At 52.7% G+C, this 20,777-nt stretch overlaps 6 protein-coding genes across 6 annotated transcripts; 3 read left to right on the forward strand and 3 right to left on the reverse strand.

The window, feature by feature from the left end:
- Positions 1–178: 178 nt before the first annotated feature.
- KVR01_009848 (uncharacterized protein) lies at positions 179–2,641 on the forward strand. Its single transcript, XM_044783666.1, has 3 exons — positions 635–937; positions 1,017–1,531; positions 1,619–2,641. Exons 1-3 carry the CDS (start codon positions 769–771, stop codon positions 2,108–2,110), a joined length of 1,176 nt encoding a protein of 391 aa, XP_044641096.1. The 5' UTR covers positions 635–768; the 3' UTR covers positions 2,111–2,641.
- An 801-nt stretch (positions 2,642–3,442) lies between these two features.
- Positions 3,443–4,501, forward strand: KVR01_009937 (uncharacterized protein; the record flags this gene model as incomplete). Its single annotated transcript, XM_044790066.1, has 1 exon — positions 3,443–4,501. One exon carries the CDS (start codon positions 3,443–3,445, stop codon positions 4,499–4,501), a length of 1,059 nt encoding a protein of 352 aa, XP_044641185.1.
- A 2,422-nt stretch (positions 4,502–6,923) lies between these two features.
- Positions 6,924–7,418, reverse strand: KVR01_009673 (uncharacterized protein; the record flags this gene model as incomplete). Its single annotated transcript, XM_044790813.1, has 1 exon — positions 6,924–7,418. The coding sequence occupies one exon, from the start codon at positions 7,416–7,418 to the stop codon at positions 6,924–6,926; it is 495 nt and encodes a 164-aa protein (XP_044640921.1).
- A 2,861-nt stretch (positions 7,419–10,279) lies between these two features.
- Positions 10,280–11,309, reverse strand: KVR01_009735 (uncharacterized protein). Its single transcript, XM_044787879.1, has 4 exons — positions 11,111–11,309; positions 10,971–11,020; positions 10,770–10,895; positions 10,280–10,708 (listed from the first exon to the last, which is right to left on the reverse strand). The coding sequence occupies exons 1-4, from the start codon at positions 11,187–11,189 to the stop codon at positions 10,508–10,510; spliced, it is 456 nt and encodes a 151-aa protein (XP_044640983.1). The 5' UTR covers positions 11,190–11,309; the 3' UTR covers positions 10,280–10,507.
- A 1,669-nt stretch (positions 11,310–12,978) lies between these two features.
- KVR01_010022 (uncharacterized protein) lies at positions 12,979–14,110 on the forward strand (the record flags this gene model as incomplete). Its single annotated transcript, XM_044792496.1, has 2 exons — positions 12,979–13,362; positions 13,505–14,110. 2 exons carry the CDS (start codon positions 12,979–12,981, stop codon positions 14,108–14,110), a joined length of 990 nt encoding a protein of 329 aa, XP_044641270.1.
- Positions 14,111–17,331: 3,221 nt separating this feature from the next.
- On the reverse strand, positions 17,332–20,772 carry KVR01_009778 (uncharacterized protein). Its single transcript, XM_044788279.1, has 4 exons — positions 20,126–20,772; positions 19,080–20,066; positions 18,398–19,024; positions 17,332–18,342 (listed from the first exon to the last, which is right to left on the reverse strand). Exons 1-4 carry the CDS (start codon positions 20,240–20,242, stop codon positions 17,815–17,817), a joined length of 2,259 nt encoding a protein of 752 aa, XP_044641026.1. The 5' UTR covers positions 20,243–20,772; the 3' UTR covers positions 17,332–17,814.
- Positions 20,773–20,777: the final 5 nt, after the last annotated feature.

Consider the following 20,777-nt stretch of genomic DNA (forward strand, 5'->3'; position numbering starts at 1 on the left):
ACTAGCTTGGAGCCAACCCGACACTCAGTGCCAGAGTTGGAGGCTTGCCTCAGCCAAGCCCTGAGGCTGGAATTTCGAGACGGCCCTGGCCGCCCTGCCGCCCTGCAGCCTGGGAGGCTAGAACATGCGGGCCCGGAGGCTCTTGTAGTGTAAGTGCTGCTTGAGCCAATCCCCAGACGCCAAGACCACACGTGTGTTCTCAACCGGCAAGGGCGGGGAATTCTGGGGAATTCTGGGAGGCTTCAACCCGGCGAACACCTTCCAATCGTGGAAGGCCATTTGCGAGAACACCTATTCTTGGAGACTAGTCCAATAAGATCTAGGGACCACACCCTGGCCACAGCAGCATGCCGTCGTATTGGTGGCTGCTTTACCTCCGTACCACATAGTATCAGAGGTCACATTGGCTGGACAGGCCCATCATCTCTCCCTTCGAGATGCCAGAACTGCCGGAAACGACCGCGAACTGCAGTCCCCGGGCGAATCAGATCCACTGGTGCACTGGTCATGTTCTAGGGCAATTTTATCATACGTGCGCGAATGCTCCGTCGGGGTCGGGGTGAAGTCTGCAAGAGATCGGACGGCCCCCCAATAGGACTCGGTCAGTCGCCGTCCCAACCTTTGCGGCTGTCCAGTGGGCACCCGCACGGCAGGCGTCCTACAAATGCCTCGCGCCGTCCACCCACCCCCTATACCCGGCGGCCTGGCCCTCGACGTCTCTGCTTTGTTGTGCCAGGCAAGACCCTCTCTCCTCTTCAAGGAGCCAGCATGAGAGCTCAGGTCGCCTACCACCTGGCGGTGGCCGCCGGCGCTGCCCTTGCCCAGCAGACGGGCGTCGATACCCTCAGCCCTGTCAGCAATGTCAAGGGCAAGGCCTTTGACCGTCTGGCTGTGATCTGGCTCGAGAACACCGACTATGACATGGCTGTTGGCGATCGTGAGCACGACCCCGGGCCCCTTTTTGTGCAACATCTCCGCTGCCTCACCCGTCCAACTGCTGACAGACAGTCTCACAGCCAACCTGGCTTGGCTCGCCAGCAAGGGCATCACACTCAGCAACTACTTTGGCGTCACCCACCCGTCCGAGCCAAACTATATAGCCTCTCATGGCGGTGACTACTTTGGCATGAACAATGACGCCAAAAGCACCGTTGATGCCAACGTCTCCACCATTGTCGACCTGTTGGAGGAAAAAGGCATTGCATGGGGCGAATACCAAGAAGATATGCCATACACTGGCTTCCAAGGAAAGGAATTTGTCAACCAGGTCACCGGAGCCAATGCTTATGTGCGGAAACACAACCCGGCCGTCATCTACGGCGCTAACTCGGCTCGCGCCGACCGGTTGGGCGTCATGAAGAACCTGACGTTGTTTTACGACGACTTGGCCAAGGGGACCCTCCCGCAGTGGATGTTCATCACCCCTAACATGACGTCGGATGGACACGACACGTCTGTCACCGTCGCTGGCAAATGGACTCGCGCCTTTCTCGAGCCGCTCTTGAATGACACCGGCTTCATGAACAACACGGTGAGTTCCTCCCGATATCCCCACCTGTAAGGGCGTATAAATGTCCTTGCCGGCGCCCCATGTCCCTGACAATCTTTATCCCAAAAGATGGTGCTCGTCACCTTCGACGAGAACTCGTCTTACGCACTCACCAACCGCGTGCTGGCCATCCTGCTCGGGGACGCCATCCCCGCGGGGCTGGTGGGCTCCACAGACAGCAGCTTCTACAACCACTACTCGGAGATCGCCACGGTTTCGGCCAACTGGGACCTTCACACGCTGGGGCGATGGGACACGGGGGCCAACGTGTTCTCTTGGGTGGCCGAGAAGACGGGAGACGCCGTGAGGCAGTGGAGCGACGCGTCCGCACCGCCTCTTGACACGATGTTCTTCAACCAGAGTTACGACGGAGTCTTCAACGACAACAAGGGTGCGTTCGCGGTCTATCCGTCGCCCAACGTGGACGTTGAGAGTCCCAGCGGCAGGACGGTCCTGCCGGCTGTCAAGGAGGCATGGGCTGGCAGCTCCAACCCGGGGTACTACTCGAGCGCCCTCGAGGTGCCGGATGGGCTGCACCCTCCTGCTGGATATGAGGTGTAGGAGGTGGTCGGCGTGGATCTAGAAGAGCAGTAGCGGAATGTGACTGCATCATACACCAACTGCTGGACTACGTACTCGTCGACGCCGTGCCACGCTGCTTGCTCACCGCCAGGACTCACGACCGCCAGGTGGGTCAAGGCAGACTGGGTCCGTAAGGGGCGACGTCGTGGTCAGAGGGCATGACAGCGATAATTAAGCTAAAATACAAGAGGCGGCCCGTGTGCCCAAGGTTCCGGGCGGGCGGTACTATCTCGATCTCATCTTGGGTTAGCTTTCGGGTACCGGTGTGACACGGATGGGACGCGAAGTGCCACTGCAGGGGGTGGGGATGCTCTGGTCGGTATGGTTTGGTCCGCCTGGGCTGCTGGGCCAGGCACAAAAACAGCACACAAGATAGCTGCGAGCTGCGATGGTGGTCGACTGGTGGGACTGCGGCCGGCAGCCCCTGAAACGTGGTTGATGGCGATGATAGTGCACGTGAATTGAATTGAATGAAATGAGTCGAAAATGAATACGAGAGTTGGGTGTGTCTGTGGGGAATGTTGCTTGGCAGCTTGGTTGAATAATAAGCACACATGCATGCGCAGCGGGCCAAGCGTCACTACCCCGTACCTAAGTAGGTGCTCTGTAAGCAACTACTCCGTATTTCAAGCCACTCCAACGGCTCCCCATTGCCCATCCTGCCCCGCTGTTGCAAAAGATAAGGGGTCCTATGGTCTTTATGTGTCTTAGTTGGCCCTTTTCGGGCAGCCTCTGCCCGTTCAGCTGCAGGCAATGGCGCACAGCTGCGAGGGATCCCAACGCTTTGGGACAAGTAGATGGTCTACTGTGCTGTCAGCCAGTCAGCCAGCCGGCTAGTCTGCGCTTTAGCTGTTCTTGGTCGAGCCATGTACCATGCACCATGCACCATGCAGTACTGTACCTGGGCATGCAAGCTAGCATCTGCCATCTAGCAGCACTGGCCCAGCGGCCCCTGCTGTGGGCGGCTGTGAGCCCCCTTTAATGTGTCTCGTGCCCGGCTTCTTTTGCTTCCTCTTTGATGGGCATTTAGACTTTTCATTCCCGCCCAGCTGAGGTCCGTTCCAACCTGCTGTGGCCCCAACAGTCCCTTGCCCATCCGAGTCCGCCCTGCATTGCACTGCGCTACCTCCACCAGGCCGACGACCCTTGGTTGTGTGGCCACGGCTAAGCCATTCCGAGACCGCCGTTGCGCAGATCCGGCCCTCTCTTGCTCGTCGTTCCTCACCTGAGTTGCCTGGGACTATGTATGCTGCTCATACCTTATCCTGATCCTCGTCTTCCCGTCCCCTGCAAGGGACTGCTGCCCCCAGCATGAGGCCCCTCCCTGGCCTCGCAGCATTGGCTGCGATAGCCATGGCTAGCACCGATGTCATGGTGCCTCTCTATGTCTACCCGGGGAATACCACATGGACAAACCCAAATTGGAAGGCCGCCATCGACGCCATCAAGGATAACCCAGACATGCACTTTTACATTATAATTAATCCAAACAACGGGCCTCAGAACACCAGTGATCCCTCCGGCTTCAACGAGGGCTACTGCAATGTCGAGAATGATGACTACATCCAACACGGCTGTAATCGTGACTGGACCACACACCTGGCAGACATCAGCAAACTCTCCAACGCCCAGACCATTGGCTATGTCTACACCAGGTATGGCCAGCGGCCAGCCGACGAGGTCAAGGCCGACATATTAGAGTGGTCCAGGTGGGACAGGTCTCCCACTTGGGACGCCAACAAGGACGCCGACATCTCCATCCACGGGCTCTGGTTCGACGAGATCGGCTCCTCCCCCGTCAACGCCTCGCTGTACCAGGATCTCGTGACCTACGCGAACGAAACCTTCGAGGCCAAGGGCAAGGACAAGGGCAAGTACACCGTCGTCCTCAACGCCGGTCACGTCGTCGACCCGGACTACGAGGCTCAGCTCTTCAACATGGCCTCGGCAGTCGTGACCAAGGAGACGTGTTATACCACCGACCCGGACGCCGAGGACGTCTCCTGGGACTGCCCCATGCCCTACACCCCGTTCGAGGCGGCAGACCTCACCACCGGCAACGGCATGCCACACAACAGCGCCTTCCTGCCGCAGAGCGTCGTCATCGTGCACCAGTTCCGCGGGCCGACCAACGCCTCGTTGCAGATGCTCACAGACCAGATTGACGGCGTCGTCGACCTCGGCTTTCACAGCACGTATTTCACCAGCGGCAGCTGGCACAACACCACCCTGGAGCCTGCCACGATCGGGAACGTCGCCAAGATATTGAGCGAGGCTAATGATGCTCCAAGGCTGGCTCATTCTTCAACTTGGGCGGTATGGGCATCGTGGGCCTGTGCTTTCTTAGTATACAGCCTCTTTAATATATAATGCCTTGGAAGTCGAACACCTGGTCTCTAGAAGTCAATCATGTGATCTCATCCCGGGCTCCTTGTCGAGCGGTGGTGGTACTCGATGGGGCACGAGAAACCCTCGCCAGAGTCTGACTTCTCGCATCATTTTTTGTCGTGCTCCTCATATCGCTTCTTGCGGAGCGAAGACTGGGTCCAGCGAGTACTCGAAATAGGCGTGGCTGGCCACAGTCCAAATGCAGGAGAAACACAGGCTTTTCTTTTGCAATAATGTTGCGTACCGGCCCCCTCAACTCTCTGACCACTTTTTCTGCTACATCTGCTGAACAACATCAATCAACGATCACCTCGGCACTATTCTCGAGTTTAAAGCCCCCTCAACTCTGATAGACCCTTCACACACCCAGCCAACATCTACCTACATATGTAGCACGCGTCATATGGCAGCATTTCTGTCTTCAACGACAGCACATGAATGTCGGCTTGTTGGACGGGAATGGCCAGATATTTCGGCCAGGGAGGTAGCGTGCCGTGCGCCATCTCGAGCGTGGTGACAACGCGGGAGTTGATCACGTTTTTGGAATCTCCCTAGGAAATTACCCGACGAGACGAGAAAGGTACCACTGATTGACCACAGCTATGCTGTTCAGACGAAGGCTTGCACCAGAGTGGAACAAGAAATCGCCAAACCGCCCCCTCCCCCGGTACCGCCCAACGACCGACTCACCAGTCTCCGTCGTCCTTCGAGACGGCCGAGGAGGAAGCCAGAAAAGGAGGGCAAAAGCTCAAGACAAACCCGCCAAAGAAAATCACGGGACTCCCATCGGTACTTGAGAGTTCTAATTCCCTGTCCAACCTGTTCGGACAATACTGCGCCATGTCTTTCCGAGGCCGCCACTCAGCTGGTAATTTACAACTAGCATGGTATGGCCCGCAGCGCCAAATGTGCCACGTAACGCCCTCTCAACATTTAGACGTCTACCATGTCCCGAGGTCAAATATGAGAAAGAGAGACAACGACGAAGCGCGAAGATGTCGCATGCCCTAGGATCCTCATGAACACGGCGTCTTGCTCCTGGAACACGTAGAAGGCCCGCCCGACTAGTCGTGATCGGACAATCTACCTCAAAGATTTGGGTCTTCGGTCCATAAGACAGCATCACGGAATGCGAGGGCAAGAAGGCGACCTTCTGCTGTGTGTCTAACAAGGAGGCTTTACACTGGCACTACGAGATGTGCGTGTATGCAGACGTCGCGGCCAAGCAGCCCCATCAGCTATCACTACCGGGGAAGCATGATGAGGGAACGAAACCCGGGCTGCCATGAGTCCAACCGATACCAGCGGCTGGCTTTAGTAAATTTGCGGCTCACGAACTGGACACGACTGCGCTGGGCGAGTGGGACCTGCTGAGAAGTGAGGACTTGCCAGGGATCCATTCGTGTCCTTGTCGCAAGAAGATTATTTCAGAGTATGAAATAGTATCTCGAGAGTCTGTTTCCACAGTCAGGGTTGCCCGCCAATTTGGTTACGCTGCCGTTGGCAAAGGTACTGTGCTCTCCGACGATTCCATTCAAATCATTAGAGAAGCGATGAGGGCACATTCCTCAGCCCCGGTCGTTGAGGCTGCTCCGCTTATGACACTCAGCTCGCAGGACGGTTTGTTTCGCGGGCAAAGGCGTCTCGTTGTATCTCGGCCTTGTCAAATCCCGGGAAGAGTTCAGAGAACCAGAGTATAATGAGCGGATCGTAGGTGCTCTGCTCCTGGCCTCTGCGGATATGTCCCATGGTACTACAGGATCCTATACATCATGAGATCAAACATAAAGTTCAAGACATTCTCGACCGCGGCGTGACGCTTCGCTACCCGAGGCGGACGCTAGAATCGATAGGCACGGCGGGTTGTGTGTGATATTGACCTCAGCGCGCTCAAGTTTGAAATACAGTTAGACTTACTGTGGCTTTGCAGTATTGGAAAGAAATTAAAAAATGGCGCCGGTCAAGACCCGAAAGAGTGTATGTACGAAAGACTTTTTCCAGTAAGCCCAAATAGCAACCAGGGCTACCTAGATGTTGCTCGGGTGCAGACATACGAGAACGGATGGATAGCTCAATATTGACACTAGAGGCAACGAGAGGTGGTATGAATAGTGGCAGATGCCAAATCGGATTTTGTTTAAAAAAAGCTCAGACGCCAGATCGATTGCCCAGGTACTCTTAGTATGAGCTACCACGTACCTAGGTAGATACAGACGCTGCGAATGCAATACTCGGCCAGTTCGCCATCTGGAAATGGCCTCCCGCCCCCTCAGTCTACCTCCTTCGGAAGACCGTGCCTCGCACCCATACTGCCGGCCCAAGCCCCAAACCTCTCGACGAGCCGCGACCCCGCCGTCCTCGGCCTTTCCATCACTCCACCTCCGTCCCAGACTGGCCGCCGCGGCTAGAGTGCCGAAAGAGGGAAGACCTGGATGAGCAGGCATGCCAGCACCACGACAATAATGACGGGCCCGGCGAGTATCGAGCCTGGAGTCCCGGTGAAGGTGAACTGGGCCACCTTGCCCTGGGTGAAGTTGAGGGCGGCCTCCTGGATGGCGATGGCAGTCAGGTTGCCGCACTGGGCGTTGAGCTCGACGTCGGCGGTCAGGTTGGGGGCGACGAGGATGGCCTTGTTGAGCATGGCCGAGTTGGCGAGGGTGCCGGTGCTGCTCTTCTCGAGGAAGACGGTGCGGTAGCTACTGTTGCCACCAACGACGGACATGTTGGCTATCATGCTGTACTGGAGGCAAGCCGCCTGCGTCGAGAGGACGGTCTCGGTGAACTGTGCGCGCTCGACAATCTTGATGCTACCCTCGTCGCTGCCGGCCATGGGCGAGGCGAAGACGGACGCCGTCAGGGCCGCCAGCAGGAGGATGGCGGTGGTGAGTGGGCTCTGCATCTTGGTGGACTTTTTTGGTTGGATTTATTCTGGCTGTCCGTATCGGCTTCCCGTCTTGCTCGTCCCTTTACTTTTTCTCCCAAATCAATATATCCAACGATCCCGAAGTGCGGCTCAACCGTCACGATATCGCAAGCCTGGACCCAGGAGTGACCGACAGAAAAGACCGTACGTATTACAAAGAATAAAAAGAGAGGCACAGCCTTGACGCGAATTGAAACTGAGGGAGCTCGGTGACAAGCTCAAGAGATTGGCAGGTTTCCGGGCGAAAGTCAAAATTGGATTCCAAAAGGAACAGACATGTGGGAGAGGGAGGGTAGAATAGGACAATAGGAAAGGGTGTGTGGCCCCGGCGGGGGCCACAGTTGGACGGAATCCGGACGAGACGAACAAGACAAACGAGACGTTGGCGTCGCCGTCACAGCCTCTGGGCCCAAGAGACATCTGCCAGAGGAGGTGATGCATGAACGTGTTGCACGAACATGTCGCAGCTGGGTCCTCAGAGCCTGGAGCCGGGGTCCAGACGAGACGAATCGGGTCCAACATGAGACGGCGCCGACGGGACGAAGCGGGCTCTGCGGTGGCCTGGCGGAGCAGGAGGCGGCCAGAAGTGGAGCCCCTGATGCTCCAGGCGAAACCGCCACGGTTTCCCTGCCCAGCCTGCTGGCCCGTGCACCACGTCTCACCTCTGACGTTTTCTGTGGTACGGTACGCCGAACCTGGCCGTTTCTCTTCTTTTCATCCCTTCTGCCCTTCTGAACCCCCCTCTGCCTGCTCTGCTGCCTGCTGACGGTTGGATTGACTGGCTGACTGGCTGACTGGTAGCAGCTGTGAAGACACAGCGCCAGCCCAGTCAAGCTTCCATCTCGAATGCCAACCCTGCCCGCCCTGCCACCCTAGTTGCCTAGGTACCCACCGAGAGACAAGCTTTTAGGCGTCACAGAAGGCGGCTAACGTTGCATGCCAAGCATCGTCCACCCCAGCCCCGCGATCTGACATGCCCTCGATCAGTCAGTCCGCTTGAATCTTGACACATCTGTCCATGATTGTCCCTTGTGGGCTGTTGTGCTCCGAGGAACATGCCACCGTCATACGCCTCGGTAGGGCTCACCCACGCTGGGCCCTCCCCGGCCAGTGTTTGTCGGATCGACCTCTGTTGAGACCACTGGCAGCTCTGGCGTGTCCATCCCTAGTCATAGACACTATATCTGGGGACCCTTCTTACTCCCATTATACAGTAACAAACACTCTCACACTAAGTAGGTACTAATGACATACACAGTCACAACTCTCACTGTATTCATGTTTTTCGGAGACTTGTACCATGACTCTCACACACAGAACCTCCATGTACCACATCAATTGATCTTCTGTGGGTAGGTCAGCAGACATGTCCTAACGTCCAGGTTGCAAGATAAGGGAGTTTAGGTTCTTAAGCCCATACCTACTAGGTACCTAAGTAGGTAGCTCACTTATGAGGCAAGCTCGGGGGCACATTGAGAGATATAGTGCGGAAGCCAAATACTGCCTTGCGCAAGGCTGGTCCATGGCCTTGTCTGAGATTATAGGACCTCGGGGCTGGGCTGTTTGAGTGGGACAATATGAGAGGTTATTCCTGAGACGAATGAGCCAAGATAATCACCACCTCGTCCACGATCGCTCGGGTCCGAGTCTTCATCGCCGGCATTAGACTCCGAAATGCTCTCAGCGGTCCGGGATTTTTTTCCATCTTCGCTGCAGCGTGCAGCGGATTCTCTGTGTCATACGGCAAGCCGGTCACAGCGCCGACTTGTACGGTTCAAGCCGGGCCAGCGCCAAGCAAACCAAGAGCGCGCTCGGCGCTCGGCGCTCGGACTAACAACTGCCTGCTTCTTGTCATCATGTTCAACACAGGGCGCGAGTAGTATTTTTCGACAATTGTACTAAGGAATGACTCCCATGATCCAGCGGGTAATGATTGGCCGCCTTAAGATGCGGCTTCGGACTTGCGAGACGGTGCTCGGTGACTCAATTTCGAAGCATGTACTACTAGGGCGCCTGGTGGAGCCCGTGGACGAAGCAAATTGGTACCTACCAGACTAGGTACTCAAGTAGGTATATAACGTTGTGGTTCGGCTTCCATTTGCGAACCCAAACAATGGTCCACGTATCCTCTGAACTTGCCCTAAGGTCTTTGAGAGGAATTCTCGAAACGCGCTTGACTCGGCCGAAAACAAAGTCTTCACAATGGCGAGCATTAGTATGGAGATCGGCTTCATCATGGCGGCTATGAAAGACAACCAGTCATCGACCGTCTTCGCCTTCCGAGCTCCAGCTTCGCATCACGACCCAGCTTCGAATCAGAAACTCCACGCCCCTGCGAAGCAAGCACACCCAGAAGATGATGAACCAAGATGCAGTACAGACTCCGAGTTTTCTCTGAAGGGTAGTTACCATGCTTCCTAGCCCTACCCCTGCTGCCTTGAGGGCAAGACAGTCTACAAGACACCTGGGCATGCTTCGAGTTGTGCAGGCGAATTGACAAGGCCGTCCGCAATCTAGATAACCTTCAAGAAGGAGCCAGCCGTTCACATCGACGGAATCCTTTCGGCCGATTCTGTCGCCTGTCAAAGGCTGTTCTCCACAAATAGAACGGCCCCAGCCGTTCTACCACTGATTTGCTAGCACGAAGAGGTAGCCCGTGGGAGTATTTGGGACAGAGCAAACACGATCAACATCAAATAGTAGTTCGCTGGCTTTATCGACATGCGCAGGAGTATGGATTTGGCTACTCAGTTCGGCGCCTTCATTCTTGGGGGATCATGATACAATTATTTAATTTTCCTGCCGGTGCGGAAGGAGGCAATAGATAGACAGACATATGGAGTCGTTGACCTCGGGTTGTACTTATTATTCTTCGAGCCCAGGCGATCGGTTCTAAAGATCGGCCTATACATACGATCATCAAGATTTCGTTCCACCATGGTCTTGAGCATTTACCAATCTATAGAGGCGCCACATACGTTTTGCGTGTATAGGGATTAGAAATGAAACCACTCATTCCACCAAACCATGGGCACAATTCCTAACGTCTGATCAGGGACATCCTATCAGGTGGTTTTTGCCAGCTGTGGCGCCTCAGCAGCGTTCTCGTCAACCTTTTCTACAAGGGCTGCCGTTCCGTACGCGCAGACTTGGGTGAAGCCAGCCAGGTCGGCGACATCAAAGCGCATGGCGATGATTGCGTTGCCCTGCCGCTTCTGGCACTCATCTACAACCCGAGAGACAGCTTCATTGCGAGCAGAATACATCTGGGCACCAAACATTAGCTTGGCTGATCATCTGGAAAGTACCGGTTGAAAGATTACACACCATGTTTGTGAACCACTTCAGCTCACCGCCCACCATGCTCTTCAGGCCCATGCCGATGCCTGCAGCCCAATTCCTGGTGCGCACTGTCATTCCATAGACAGTCCCGAGGACTCTGACGACACGATACTGGTAGTTTGGTTAATTACATCTGCTCTCAATGGGGATTGCGACGGGGAATCAGATGCCCAAGTGTAGGCCTACCCCTGGAACGTCAAACATCGTCGTTGTGATGACGCCATTCGTCTCTGTATCTACAGAATATTAGTTTCATACGTGACAGGCAATCCCCTAGAAGCTATCTGAATAAAGAATGATGAGTGGCACGGATGACTTATGCATACAGCATTCCATGTCTGAGGTGTCATACTTGGGCTTCTTTGCGGAGACCCTCTGGGGGTTTGCGCTCGAAGCATAAGCCATTGTGGATGATGAAGACGTGTCGAGAGCTTGACCGAAATATTTGAGCTCGGTTTTAAGATGTATGATGAAATCTTCCCAGGTTGTGATTTGTGAACTTCAGGATGCAGATGCATGAGCAGCAAACGTTGAACTTTGAAGCTGACCAACCTTGGAAGGGCCTGCTCCACGCTCGGGTTTTTATAGGCCGTGAAACTCTCTTTGATGACCGCGACTAGGCAGAATTTGGAATGAAAGCCACGCACTCCTTCTGAAATCCTCCCCCGAGATCTAGAGACAGCTTTGCTGCAAGTTGAACTAAGCCGCTGGCCGAAGACCCTGATAGGCCGCCGTATTTCGTATTACGCTACTAACGCAAGTACCGCCGAGAGCCACGAGGGAATCCTGCCACATCCCAGCACCCAGGCAGCCAGGGAGCGGATCGGACCAGCAAGGCAGAGCACGATGCAGATCGGCATGCGGTAATCCTTGGCTTTCCAGTCATTTGGAGTTAAATACCTAGTTCAACAAACCCATAACCAAGTGCGAGGGGCTCGCACCCGCACATGCCTGAAAAGAATACATGATGCTTATTAGTCTGACACCCCGCATGGAGCCCAAGACATCCACGGATCCCGCTGACTGGCATGATTCCACGATGACATGGTGCTTGGAAATGATTCCCACAAGTCTCAGCGGCCCTTGATCATTCAAAATTGTCTGACATAGGAATCTACAGCGTCCATTTATGATGCTTGAAAACTTCTATGGGCATTGCAATTGGTGATAGCTACTAGTATGCTTTGGTCTGTAGAGTATTTTGAAAATCCAAAGACAAGTTACCTAGGTTGGGATGTCACAATCGCATGTACCACCGGGTTTCTGAAATCATCAACAGACCTTGAGGCTGGGGTGAGGGAACTCTCCTAGAGCACTGACTCAAGCTAGGGCTCTTGGAAAAGAATTCAGTTTTCGTTTGGTAAGGGGTTTTAGTTAAATTAAACAAGAGAGTATTGTTGTAGATATTAATAGGGTGTATATGCTATCTGTCCTTCTAGTACCTTTGCTAAGTCTGAGTCAACAAATGAGCCTTAGGGACAAATAGCAATGTCCACTATTGAGACTTGCATTGAATCTCTCTGTGTGTGGCAGACGAATGGGGGCCAACTCATTGCTTACCTACCTAGGTACCTAGGTACTTAAGTAGGTACCTAGGTACTTAGTAGGTACCTAGGTAGTCAGTAGACAGCTACTCAACAAACCTATCTAGAACCTCATGATATCCCTAGCTTGATGAGCCAGTCAACTACCTACCTAAGTAGAAACACTACTACTTAACTACACCCTAGAGAGGCTCCCACACTGTGTGAGGCTTTGGACAGATCATTAACCCTTCTATATACTAGTATTATACTTAAAATTATCATTTTTAGGCTATAAAATTTAATGTTACCTCCCTAGGTATTTAGATATGCCGGACCTTACTTGAGTCTCTACTACTACTACTCACCTCTACTAGTACTGGACAAGATGTCAACCTTAACATCAGCTGGCCCATCTAATTTGAAGCCATGTCAAGACAGATGCAGCCTATCTAGCACTATCAGGCACTACACCAAAGCATCTACTCTACCTAGGTACCTATGTGGGTATATAAATCAGGAACCCACGCAAATCTCTTGAAATGAAAATCTACCACTTCTCAAACTGCGAACCCACACATCCTAACACAAAATCTGGATCTTTACAAACTCACAACTATCCTCCGCACCAAGAAGTATAGCTTTATCTTGCAAGACCGTTTGTGAGCAAAATGAAGCTCATACTGGTATATGCCCTCGCCATCTTCTCTGGCGCTCTCGCGCTTCCAGAGCCTCATGCCACCGGTCCACACAAGGTCTCCTTGTCAAAAGGGAACAGCTTGACTCATTCCAACGGAAGTGTCAAAGTGCATCACATGTTCGCGTCTCTGGCCAATACGCTGGCAAAGTTTCAAGGAATCAAGGCACATCTACATGACGAGCCAGTGGCACAACATCATGCCGAACGGAGGGCTGGGAGACGCAGGGAAACGGCCCACAGGCCCGGAAAAGTGTCCCTGACGGATAAATACATATCACCTAAAGCACCGTCGGATCTAGCCTACTACGGGCCAATGACTGTCGGTTCTTATGACGGAAAACCGCAGGATTTCCAGGTGTGAGTTTGCCATTCTATCTACGCACCTTGCATCATCTTGTCGATCGAGTGAACTGAAATTTTACTGCGCCCTTATTAGAATTTTCGACACTGGATCTCCTGACATCTGGGTTCCGGGCCCAGAGTGTGGTGCGCTCCAGGGATGCGATAATCCGACAAAATACGATCAAGGAGGCACCGCACTTAACAAGACTGCGCATTTGGAATACCAGAAAGGCACTGCGTCCGGCAGTTCGTATACAGATGTTGTGACCATTGGCGGGTTGAAATCGTTCAACCAGACAATTTTGTCCGTCAACTCGACGGAGTCGATTTCCGGGGGCCCCGTTGATGGACTTGTCGGTATGGGCATAAGCGTTGATTCCCAAAGCACCACATTCTTTGAGAACTTGATCGCCTCGGGGGCGGTCGAGGATGACGAGTTCAGCTTTTACCTCGGGCGTGTCGTTTCGGGCACTGCAAATGATTCCGAATTGACTCTTGGCGGTCGCGACAGCAAAAAGTACTACCACAACTTCACCACTGTGCCTGTCTTGGAGCCTATTGTGGGATTTTGGCTAGTCAAATTGGATAATGTGATGGTCAATGGCCGGCCCGCCGGCCCTCACTCGGCTGCATTGCCTGCAGCCATAGATACTGGGTCGAGTGCCATTGTTGCCCCACATGCTGTCGCGGAGGAGATCATGTCGCAGATTCCTGGCAGCATATCATTTCCATCGCCTGAATCTGATCGCGATACTTACTAGTAAGCCTATGCGTCTCCTTCGCTTCAACGTTTTGCATCCGCTGACCTGACCTGTACACCTTCACAGCATGTACCCCTGCAACACACACGTCCGATACATCCCCAGCCTCACTTTCGCTGGCGCGAGCTTCGATATTAATCCACTCGATTTCAAACTCGGGCCGGGAGAGGGTGGCTATTGTGTAGCCGCAATCATGGGAACTAAAGGGCTTGACTTCTTTGTGGTTGGTGACGCATTTATGAAGAACTGGTATACTGTCTTTTCATACAGCGCCAATCATGGCAAACCTGCCGTGCTGTTCGCCCCGAGCATTGGTAGATTACGGGTATGAAATGGTCCACCACGGTATAGCCATGCTACTGGGTTTCTCTTACCATGCACGGAGACCGGGGCCTGAACTGGTACACATGTGCTGCGATGTCCACGGGCGAGTGGAAAGAGACAACCCGGGAGGCTTGCATACCTAGGTAATCCACAATAGTTAACAAATTAATGGCTACTCATTACCATAAAGTACACGCTTTCGTCTGCGTGACTCCACCTCTGGGTGGGAACACAACGTGTTTTTGGCTTGGTGAGGCGATACACACCGCTCTGACCTGACCTGACCTGCCCCCAAAGTACACAGGCATGCATGTTGCCTCATGAAGCCTGTATGAACGAGACGTAGTACTGTGCACACGACGCAGTCCTTCAAAGCGTAGTCCAAAGCTATGATAGCCAGTTTTTCGTCAGTCTTGATAGTAGTACGTGCGCGTAAATCCAGCCGGTAATGCTTGATTCGAGTAAATAATTCAACAGCGAGACTCGGGGTGAAGTCGCTGTCGCCGCATCTCAAACCAGTGATTGCAGCATCCGCGTTCCACCGAGAGTCTGTTATGTGTGGGTGGGAGCGTGTGCGGCTTGTCGTACCTACATATAGGAATGTAGTGCCCGGTAACTGCGCCTTTATCGCACGTGATAGCTGAGAAGGCTGGTTTACTGTCATAATGCACCTGAATGTACTACTAGAATGCAGAGCTGGCGCAAGGTCGGCGAGCTCCTGTCAGCCAGCATGACTGGGTCTTCATGGACGGTGCGTTGAAGCGTCGTGCTACCATTGGGGTTACTCTCTGGGGCGAGGCCTTGGGAGAAACAAATGCCTTTCGGCACTGTCCTACCCAGCCTAAGCGCGAGTAGAACCGTCCTTGTACGAATCCTCTGCCTCTTTAGGTAACCATGTGATGGCCAGACGAGCAAGATCACCCTCCAACTCCGCAACCCACAAGAATCCACTTTTGCGATCCCGGACGAATTCAAAGTCTCAAATCGTTTCATAGGCTTTGGGAACATCTGAAATACGCTGGAATCATAAGGAGTGGAACACATGAGACGGTCCTGAGCGAGATGGGACCTCGCCGCCAGAGCCGGTCGGGACAGCTGATTTGTAGGGTGCAATCAATTTTTCGTCGCAGCATCCGTTGTGTCTCTTCAGGGCAAAAAATATGGATGAGTCAGCTTCGACTGATATGAAACAAAAAGAAAACAGAGATTCGCAGGGCAAAAATCGGAGGCTATAGGGCAACTTTTTTTTAAAAGATTTTTATAAGTAATATATATAAATATTATTTTAAAAAATCTTTTACTTTTTATTACTATTTTTTAAATATTATATATTAAGGATAAAGTTATTAAAAATTATAGTAATATTTTTAAATTTAATTTTATTTTAAATATATTTATTTTTATAATATTTTATATTTATTTAAATATTTAAGTTAAAAATTTAAAAATAATACCTTTAAATAACTTATTTCTTATATTATATTATAAAGTATTTTTACTACTTAAAATTAAATCTCTTTTAAAGCTATAATATAAAATAAAAAGTAATAATAAAGTAAAATAATAATAATTAAACTAATATATTTAATAAGTTATAATAGGTATAAAGCTTTATTTTTAATAAAAAGGTTACCCTATAGTCTCCGTTTTTTCCCCTGTGAATATCCGTTTTTAACAAAAAATCATGATATCTTAGCATGATCTTGTTTCAACCATTCGAGACGTCCATGCTGCCCAACTCTCGAAAAGCTGGAATCGTCGAGTGGCGTTCAGGCCAGGGTCTATTCTATCTTTGAAAAAAAAAACTCGTAACCCCTGCGTCCCACCTTGCAATCTTGTTCAGGACCGTTCCAGCAAGACACGGGGTTTTCAGTTCTCCCACCTGGCAGGAGGGGATCTCGAGCATTTCCTGTGGACAAGGTCGGCCAGCTGGCTCGGCAAACACGCGGACGCTTTTGTTTGTCGTGATGTCCGTGCTATAAAGTGATCGAGGGTGTGCCTGCCAAGGGCTCTATCCTGCGATGCAGACTCGGGTCAGGAACCCTTACTGTGCGGAACGGGGATGAAATCTTGGAGCGGTATGAAGTGCAGGTACGGGTGAGCCTGGAGGATGAATGTAGTTGATGTTCAAGCAGCCATGTTTAAAAGTGCCAGCATGGTGCCAAACGGTTTGTTGGATATAAAAAGTGTGGTAAGGCACAAAAGGACCAGGTAAAAGTCCTGGCAAGCCTGGCCATTTCTCAATATCAGTGCAGAATCCAACCGGTGAGGGTCTCCAATGTCTTTCAGAGAGGAAGAAAGAATTACATCCATGGATTCACCGCAAATGATGGTGAACAAGAACAGCAGTGTCAGAAGACTCACCTTCTGGCTTGAGTGGTAAAAGGATACCTAGAAAACCAAGCAAGGTCTCAACCTTTCTTAGTGAAGTTTCGGACAGACCTTCTCAGAATTAACATCTAAACAGTCATGCACCAATCTTGTTTCTCAGGGTTGAGAGAGGATCTTTCTTTCCACGTCACTCTCTCTCTCATTGCGCCGTTTGCCGTTCCTGAGGAGCGGAAAAGGAGAGCATACAGGCCTGTACCCATGGAGACAAGCTACCTAGGTAGCTAAGGGAGGCATAGATTACTGCAAGGGGCTGCCGTTGAAATTTCCTTTGGTAAAAAGGCCTCTGCCCCAATAGGACCCCATTGACGGCTCTAACTATCTTTGGGGCAGTCAAAAATCTATAGAACCGCACGCAATGGACATCTCGTAGGAACCAGCGATCTCGTATTGAAGAATGAAGGTAAATGCCAGGGTTAATGGATAGATGCCTCACTGGTACAAGGCCGCAATAAAGCTGTCTGATCCTTCTGTATAGCACAAACCAAGTGTACAATCTGCTTCTTTCCTTACACCTCTCTGAATCTCCAGAGCCACGTAACTCGCAACTCCCGCCCCCTCCCAAAGACTTCCGGTAGAGTTGGAATGCCCATATCATGCCACGTGTGTTGTTCAAAAGACGTTTTTGACGGCCCAAAGGCTGCCTTCTGAGACCTGGTCTCCGTCCTCACTTCCGACAGTAAATTCGATGTCGGGCGAAATTGCCGACAGAAAATAATGATGAGGTGTCCAAAGCACTCGAGTGGGCAGTAGCCTCCCAAGAGTAGGATGTCGAGTGATTTGTAAAGTAGCTTCTGAAGATGATGTTCGTAAAAGAATCGTCAAATCGCCGCCCAACTTCTTCGGACGGGAACCGATCGAGGAAATTGGCTGTTTCGAGACAAAGGAGAGCAGTGTGGATTCAGCTTGACGGTCAGTTTGCCGCTCTGAGATGAATAAAGTAGTCATGGACAGAATGGCTGCTTTGGCTAATCTTGGGCGAAGGGAGCCTTTCAGCGGTAGGCCCCACCAAAACGGGGTCCTGGAGCCATGCGATTACCTACAACAGGTCCAACTCCGGGACCTGGCCTTGTCGCAACTGCCGGGTTGGTACAGAGCATTCCGACTCGGGAGCCGAACTTGGACCCACGGAGTGAGACCATGTGCTTGCGGATGTGAGCAGCCACCATGTCTCGGTGCTGGGTATTGGCGTGAGTCAAGATGTACTGGATGAGATAATTGCCATACTGGTCGCTGGCAATGTCAATCAGGGGAATGCGTGGACGGTCGAGACGACCCTCGCTGACTCGGTCTAGATAGCGGCTGAGAAACTCGGGCCCTCCAATCTTGAGGCACTTCTCAACGACCTTGGAAGCGAACTGGTCCATGGAGTACTCTGCAGCGTAACGGATGACATGGTCAATGGCACGGCTGCGGTCGGCGGGGGCACCGTGCTCGCAGATGTGCTGTATGCACCAGTTACCAAACTGGCCGTGCGCCACGATGTCGATGTTGGCAAGGACTTCTTCAATGCATGGACGCTACAGCTATGGTCAGCTTGACTCCTCAAAGTTTATGCGAATTGGATATGCTTGCCTTGTCGTCCTCCAAGCAGTTCTCAAAAATGTTTTGAACAACCAAGCTGCCAGTCTCTCCCAGTGCGACCTCATGCCACATGCCGCGCAGCGCCTCGTTGACGAATTTCATGATCTGAGGAGGACTCTCTGTCCATCTCAACTCGAACAGCTTCTGCCAGACATGACAAGCATAACGATGAATGACGGTCTCAGGAATACGACGGAGCAGCTCATGGACCATGATGGCCTTGTAGTCCTCCGGGACTGAATCAAATGCCTTCTGCACGACGTGACATCCAAATGGGTCCATCGAGAGGTTGAGCGTGTTGCCACGGATAGCCTCAGCAATCTTGATGACCTGCTCTGGAGTGCCGTGCTCGAAGCAGCGTTGGACCAGGAAGTTCCCAAAGCGATTGACCATGAGTGGGTATGCCTGAGCAACAATGGCTTCGACAATCTCGTATTTCTGCTCGGGGGTTCCGACTTTGAGCTTCTGTTGCAGGAAGATAGAAGCTTGCTGGTCGTTGTTGCAGACGATCTTGTCAACGATGTACTTCCAGTTGCAATTGACGTTGCGATCCAGAAGGCGACGATAGTTGAGGGGTTCGGTGGTTGGCAGATACGTCTGTCCTTCGGTAGCGATTGCCTGTGATCATGGAATTAGTGATGTGGCACATCGATTTATGTGGTTCTAGACGTACCTCAGTCTTCCAAGAACCTCCTGTGGTGGAGGTGAACTCAGTCGCATGGGGAGACAGGGGTGTTCCAATAGGCGACGGCCCATACTGAGGAAACATTCCCATACCGTTTCCAGGCATGCTGCCAGGGCCTCCGGGGTAGCCAGGACCGTCATATTGGGAAGGGCCCATGTTTCCAATGCCATAGCCGCCGTAGTTGCTGCCATAAGAGTTGGGGTTTCCGAATCGGTTGTCATAACGATTGCCGCGACGGCCACTACCGGACCGCATAAGGTCAGGCTGTTGACCAAAGCGATCTCCTCGAAAGCCATCCATGGAGTTCTCATTGTACTGTGGAACGGACTGATCGATGAAGCCTTGGTCGCGAGGGACAGACCAGCCCGCGGAGTGGGGACCATCCTGAAGCGGCATGGGGGGCGGCATGAAGGAAGGTTGGTAGTTTGGCTTGTTTGCATTGCTGGGGATTCCCCGAGACCGGTTGTAGCCAGTGGCCGACATGGTGTCACTAATTTCAGAGCGGCAGTCGTCGGAGACAGGTCCCTGCCAGGTGTTCTCACGAGGGAGCTGGGTCTTGGGAAGACCTGACATTAGAGGGTATGCCGGTGGCTTCGTCCCAATAGGTTCCACCAGAGGGGCACCGCCTGCGTAGTCAGAATCAGACGAGAGTATTGGCGTTGCACGGCCACTTCCCTGGTCACGACGGGACTGTGCAAGCTCATTGTTGAGGTTGGTAATGTGACTCTGGGCCTTGGCGAGCTCCAGCTTCAGTCGGAGGACCTCCTCGGTGGCGCTGTTGTCATTTGGCGCTGCACTGGCAGGCCGAGTTGTCGGGGCAGTGCCGCCGAAAGCATCGGTGGCAGGCGTGATTGGCAGAGAGCTGCAAGAGGAAGGGTTGTCAATTTCGGCACAGTCGATCTGGCGAGGCTGCTCGTGGCTCTCGCACAGCTTGGCCAGCAGCTTGTCCATGGGATTAGCCCCGTCGTAGGTAGGCTGTGATGAATAATTAGCCACTTCTGAGCAATCACGAGGGAGGAGTCAGTCAAGCTTGCCTTGGCAGAGCCCTGGTTGACGAGTTTGGAGGTTGTCAGAGGCGTAGCGGACTTCCTCAGGGCGGGTTGGCCACCTGCGGCGCCATCCTCGTATGGGGCGTTCTCGTCTTGGGGCATCGTGGGGACAAACGACAGCCAAGAAAAGGTTGCTCAAAAGGAGGCAGCGAAGATGCTATTCCAAAGGTGGTTGTTTCCTGTTGAGCAGGTGACGTAGCTGGGGACAGAAATGGGTGAAAAATAGCTGAGATGGGGTAGATCCTTTCGATCAGCTTGGTGTTGGACGGAGGGAAGAAGGGGGAAGATGGACGAGGTATGGAGGGCAGATGAGTTGGATGCGTGACGAAGAAACGAGGCGGGAAAAGTTTTGAGGTTGAAGTGTTGTGTACTACCTAGGCAGGGTGGGTAGGCAGGTTGCTGGGACAGTGGAAGTGGCAGGAAAGGAAACACTGGCCAGGTGAATGCTCTGGAAACTGCCACCAGCCCCAGCTTTTTTCGAGCAGGCTGCACCTGATGCTAAATACCTAGGTACCTAGGTAAACACGTAGGTCGAGGCCGACCGAGTTCTTGCCCTGTCGAGGAAGACAGAAGAGGGACTGGTTTTGGAAACGAGGACTAGATTCGCTGCACTTTCCCTGAGAGCATTCGGCACAAG

The sequence above is a fragment of the Diaporthe batatas genome, assembly GCF_019321695.1.
Source record: "Diaporthe batatas strain CRI 302-4 chromosome Unknown Contig00012, whole genome shotgun sequence".
Lineage (NCBI taxonomy): Eukaryota > Fungi > Ascomycota > Sordariomycetes > Diaporthales > Diaporthaceae > Diaporthe > Diaporthe batatas.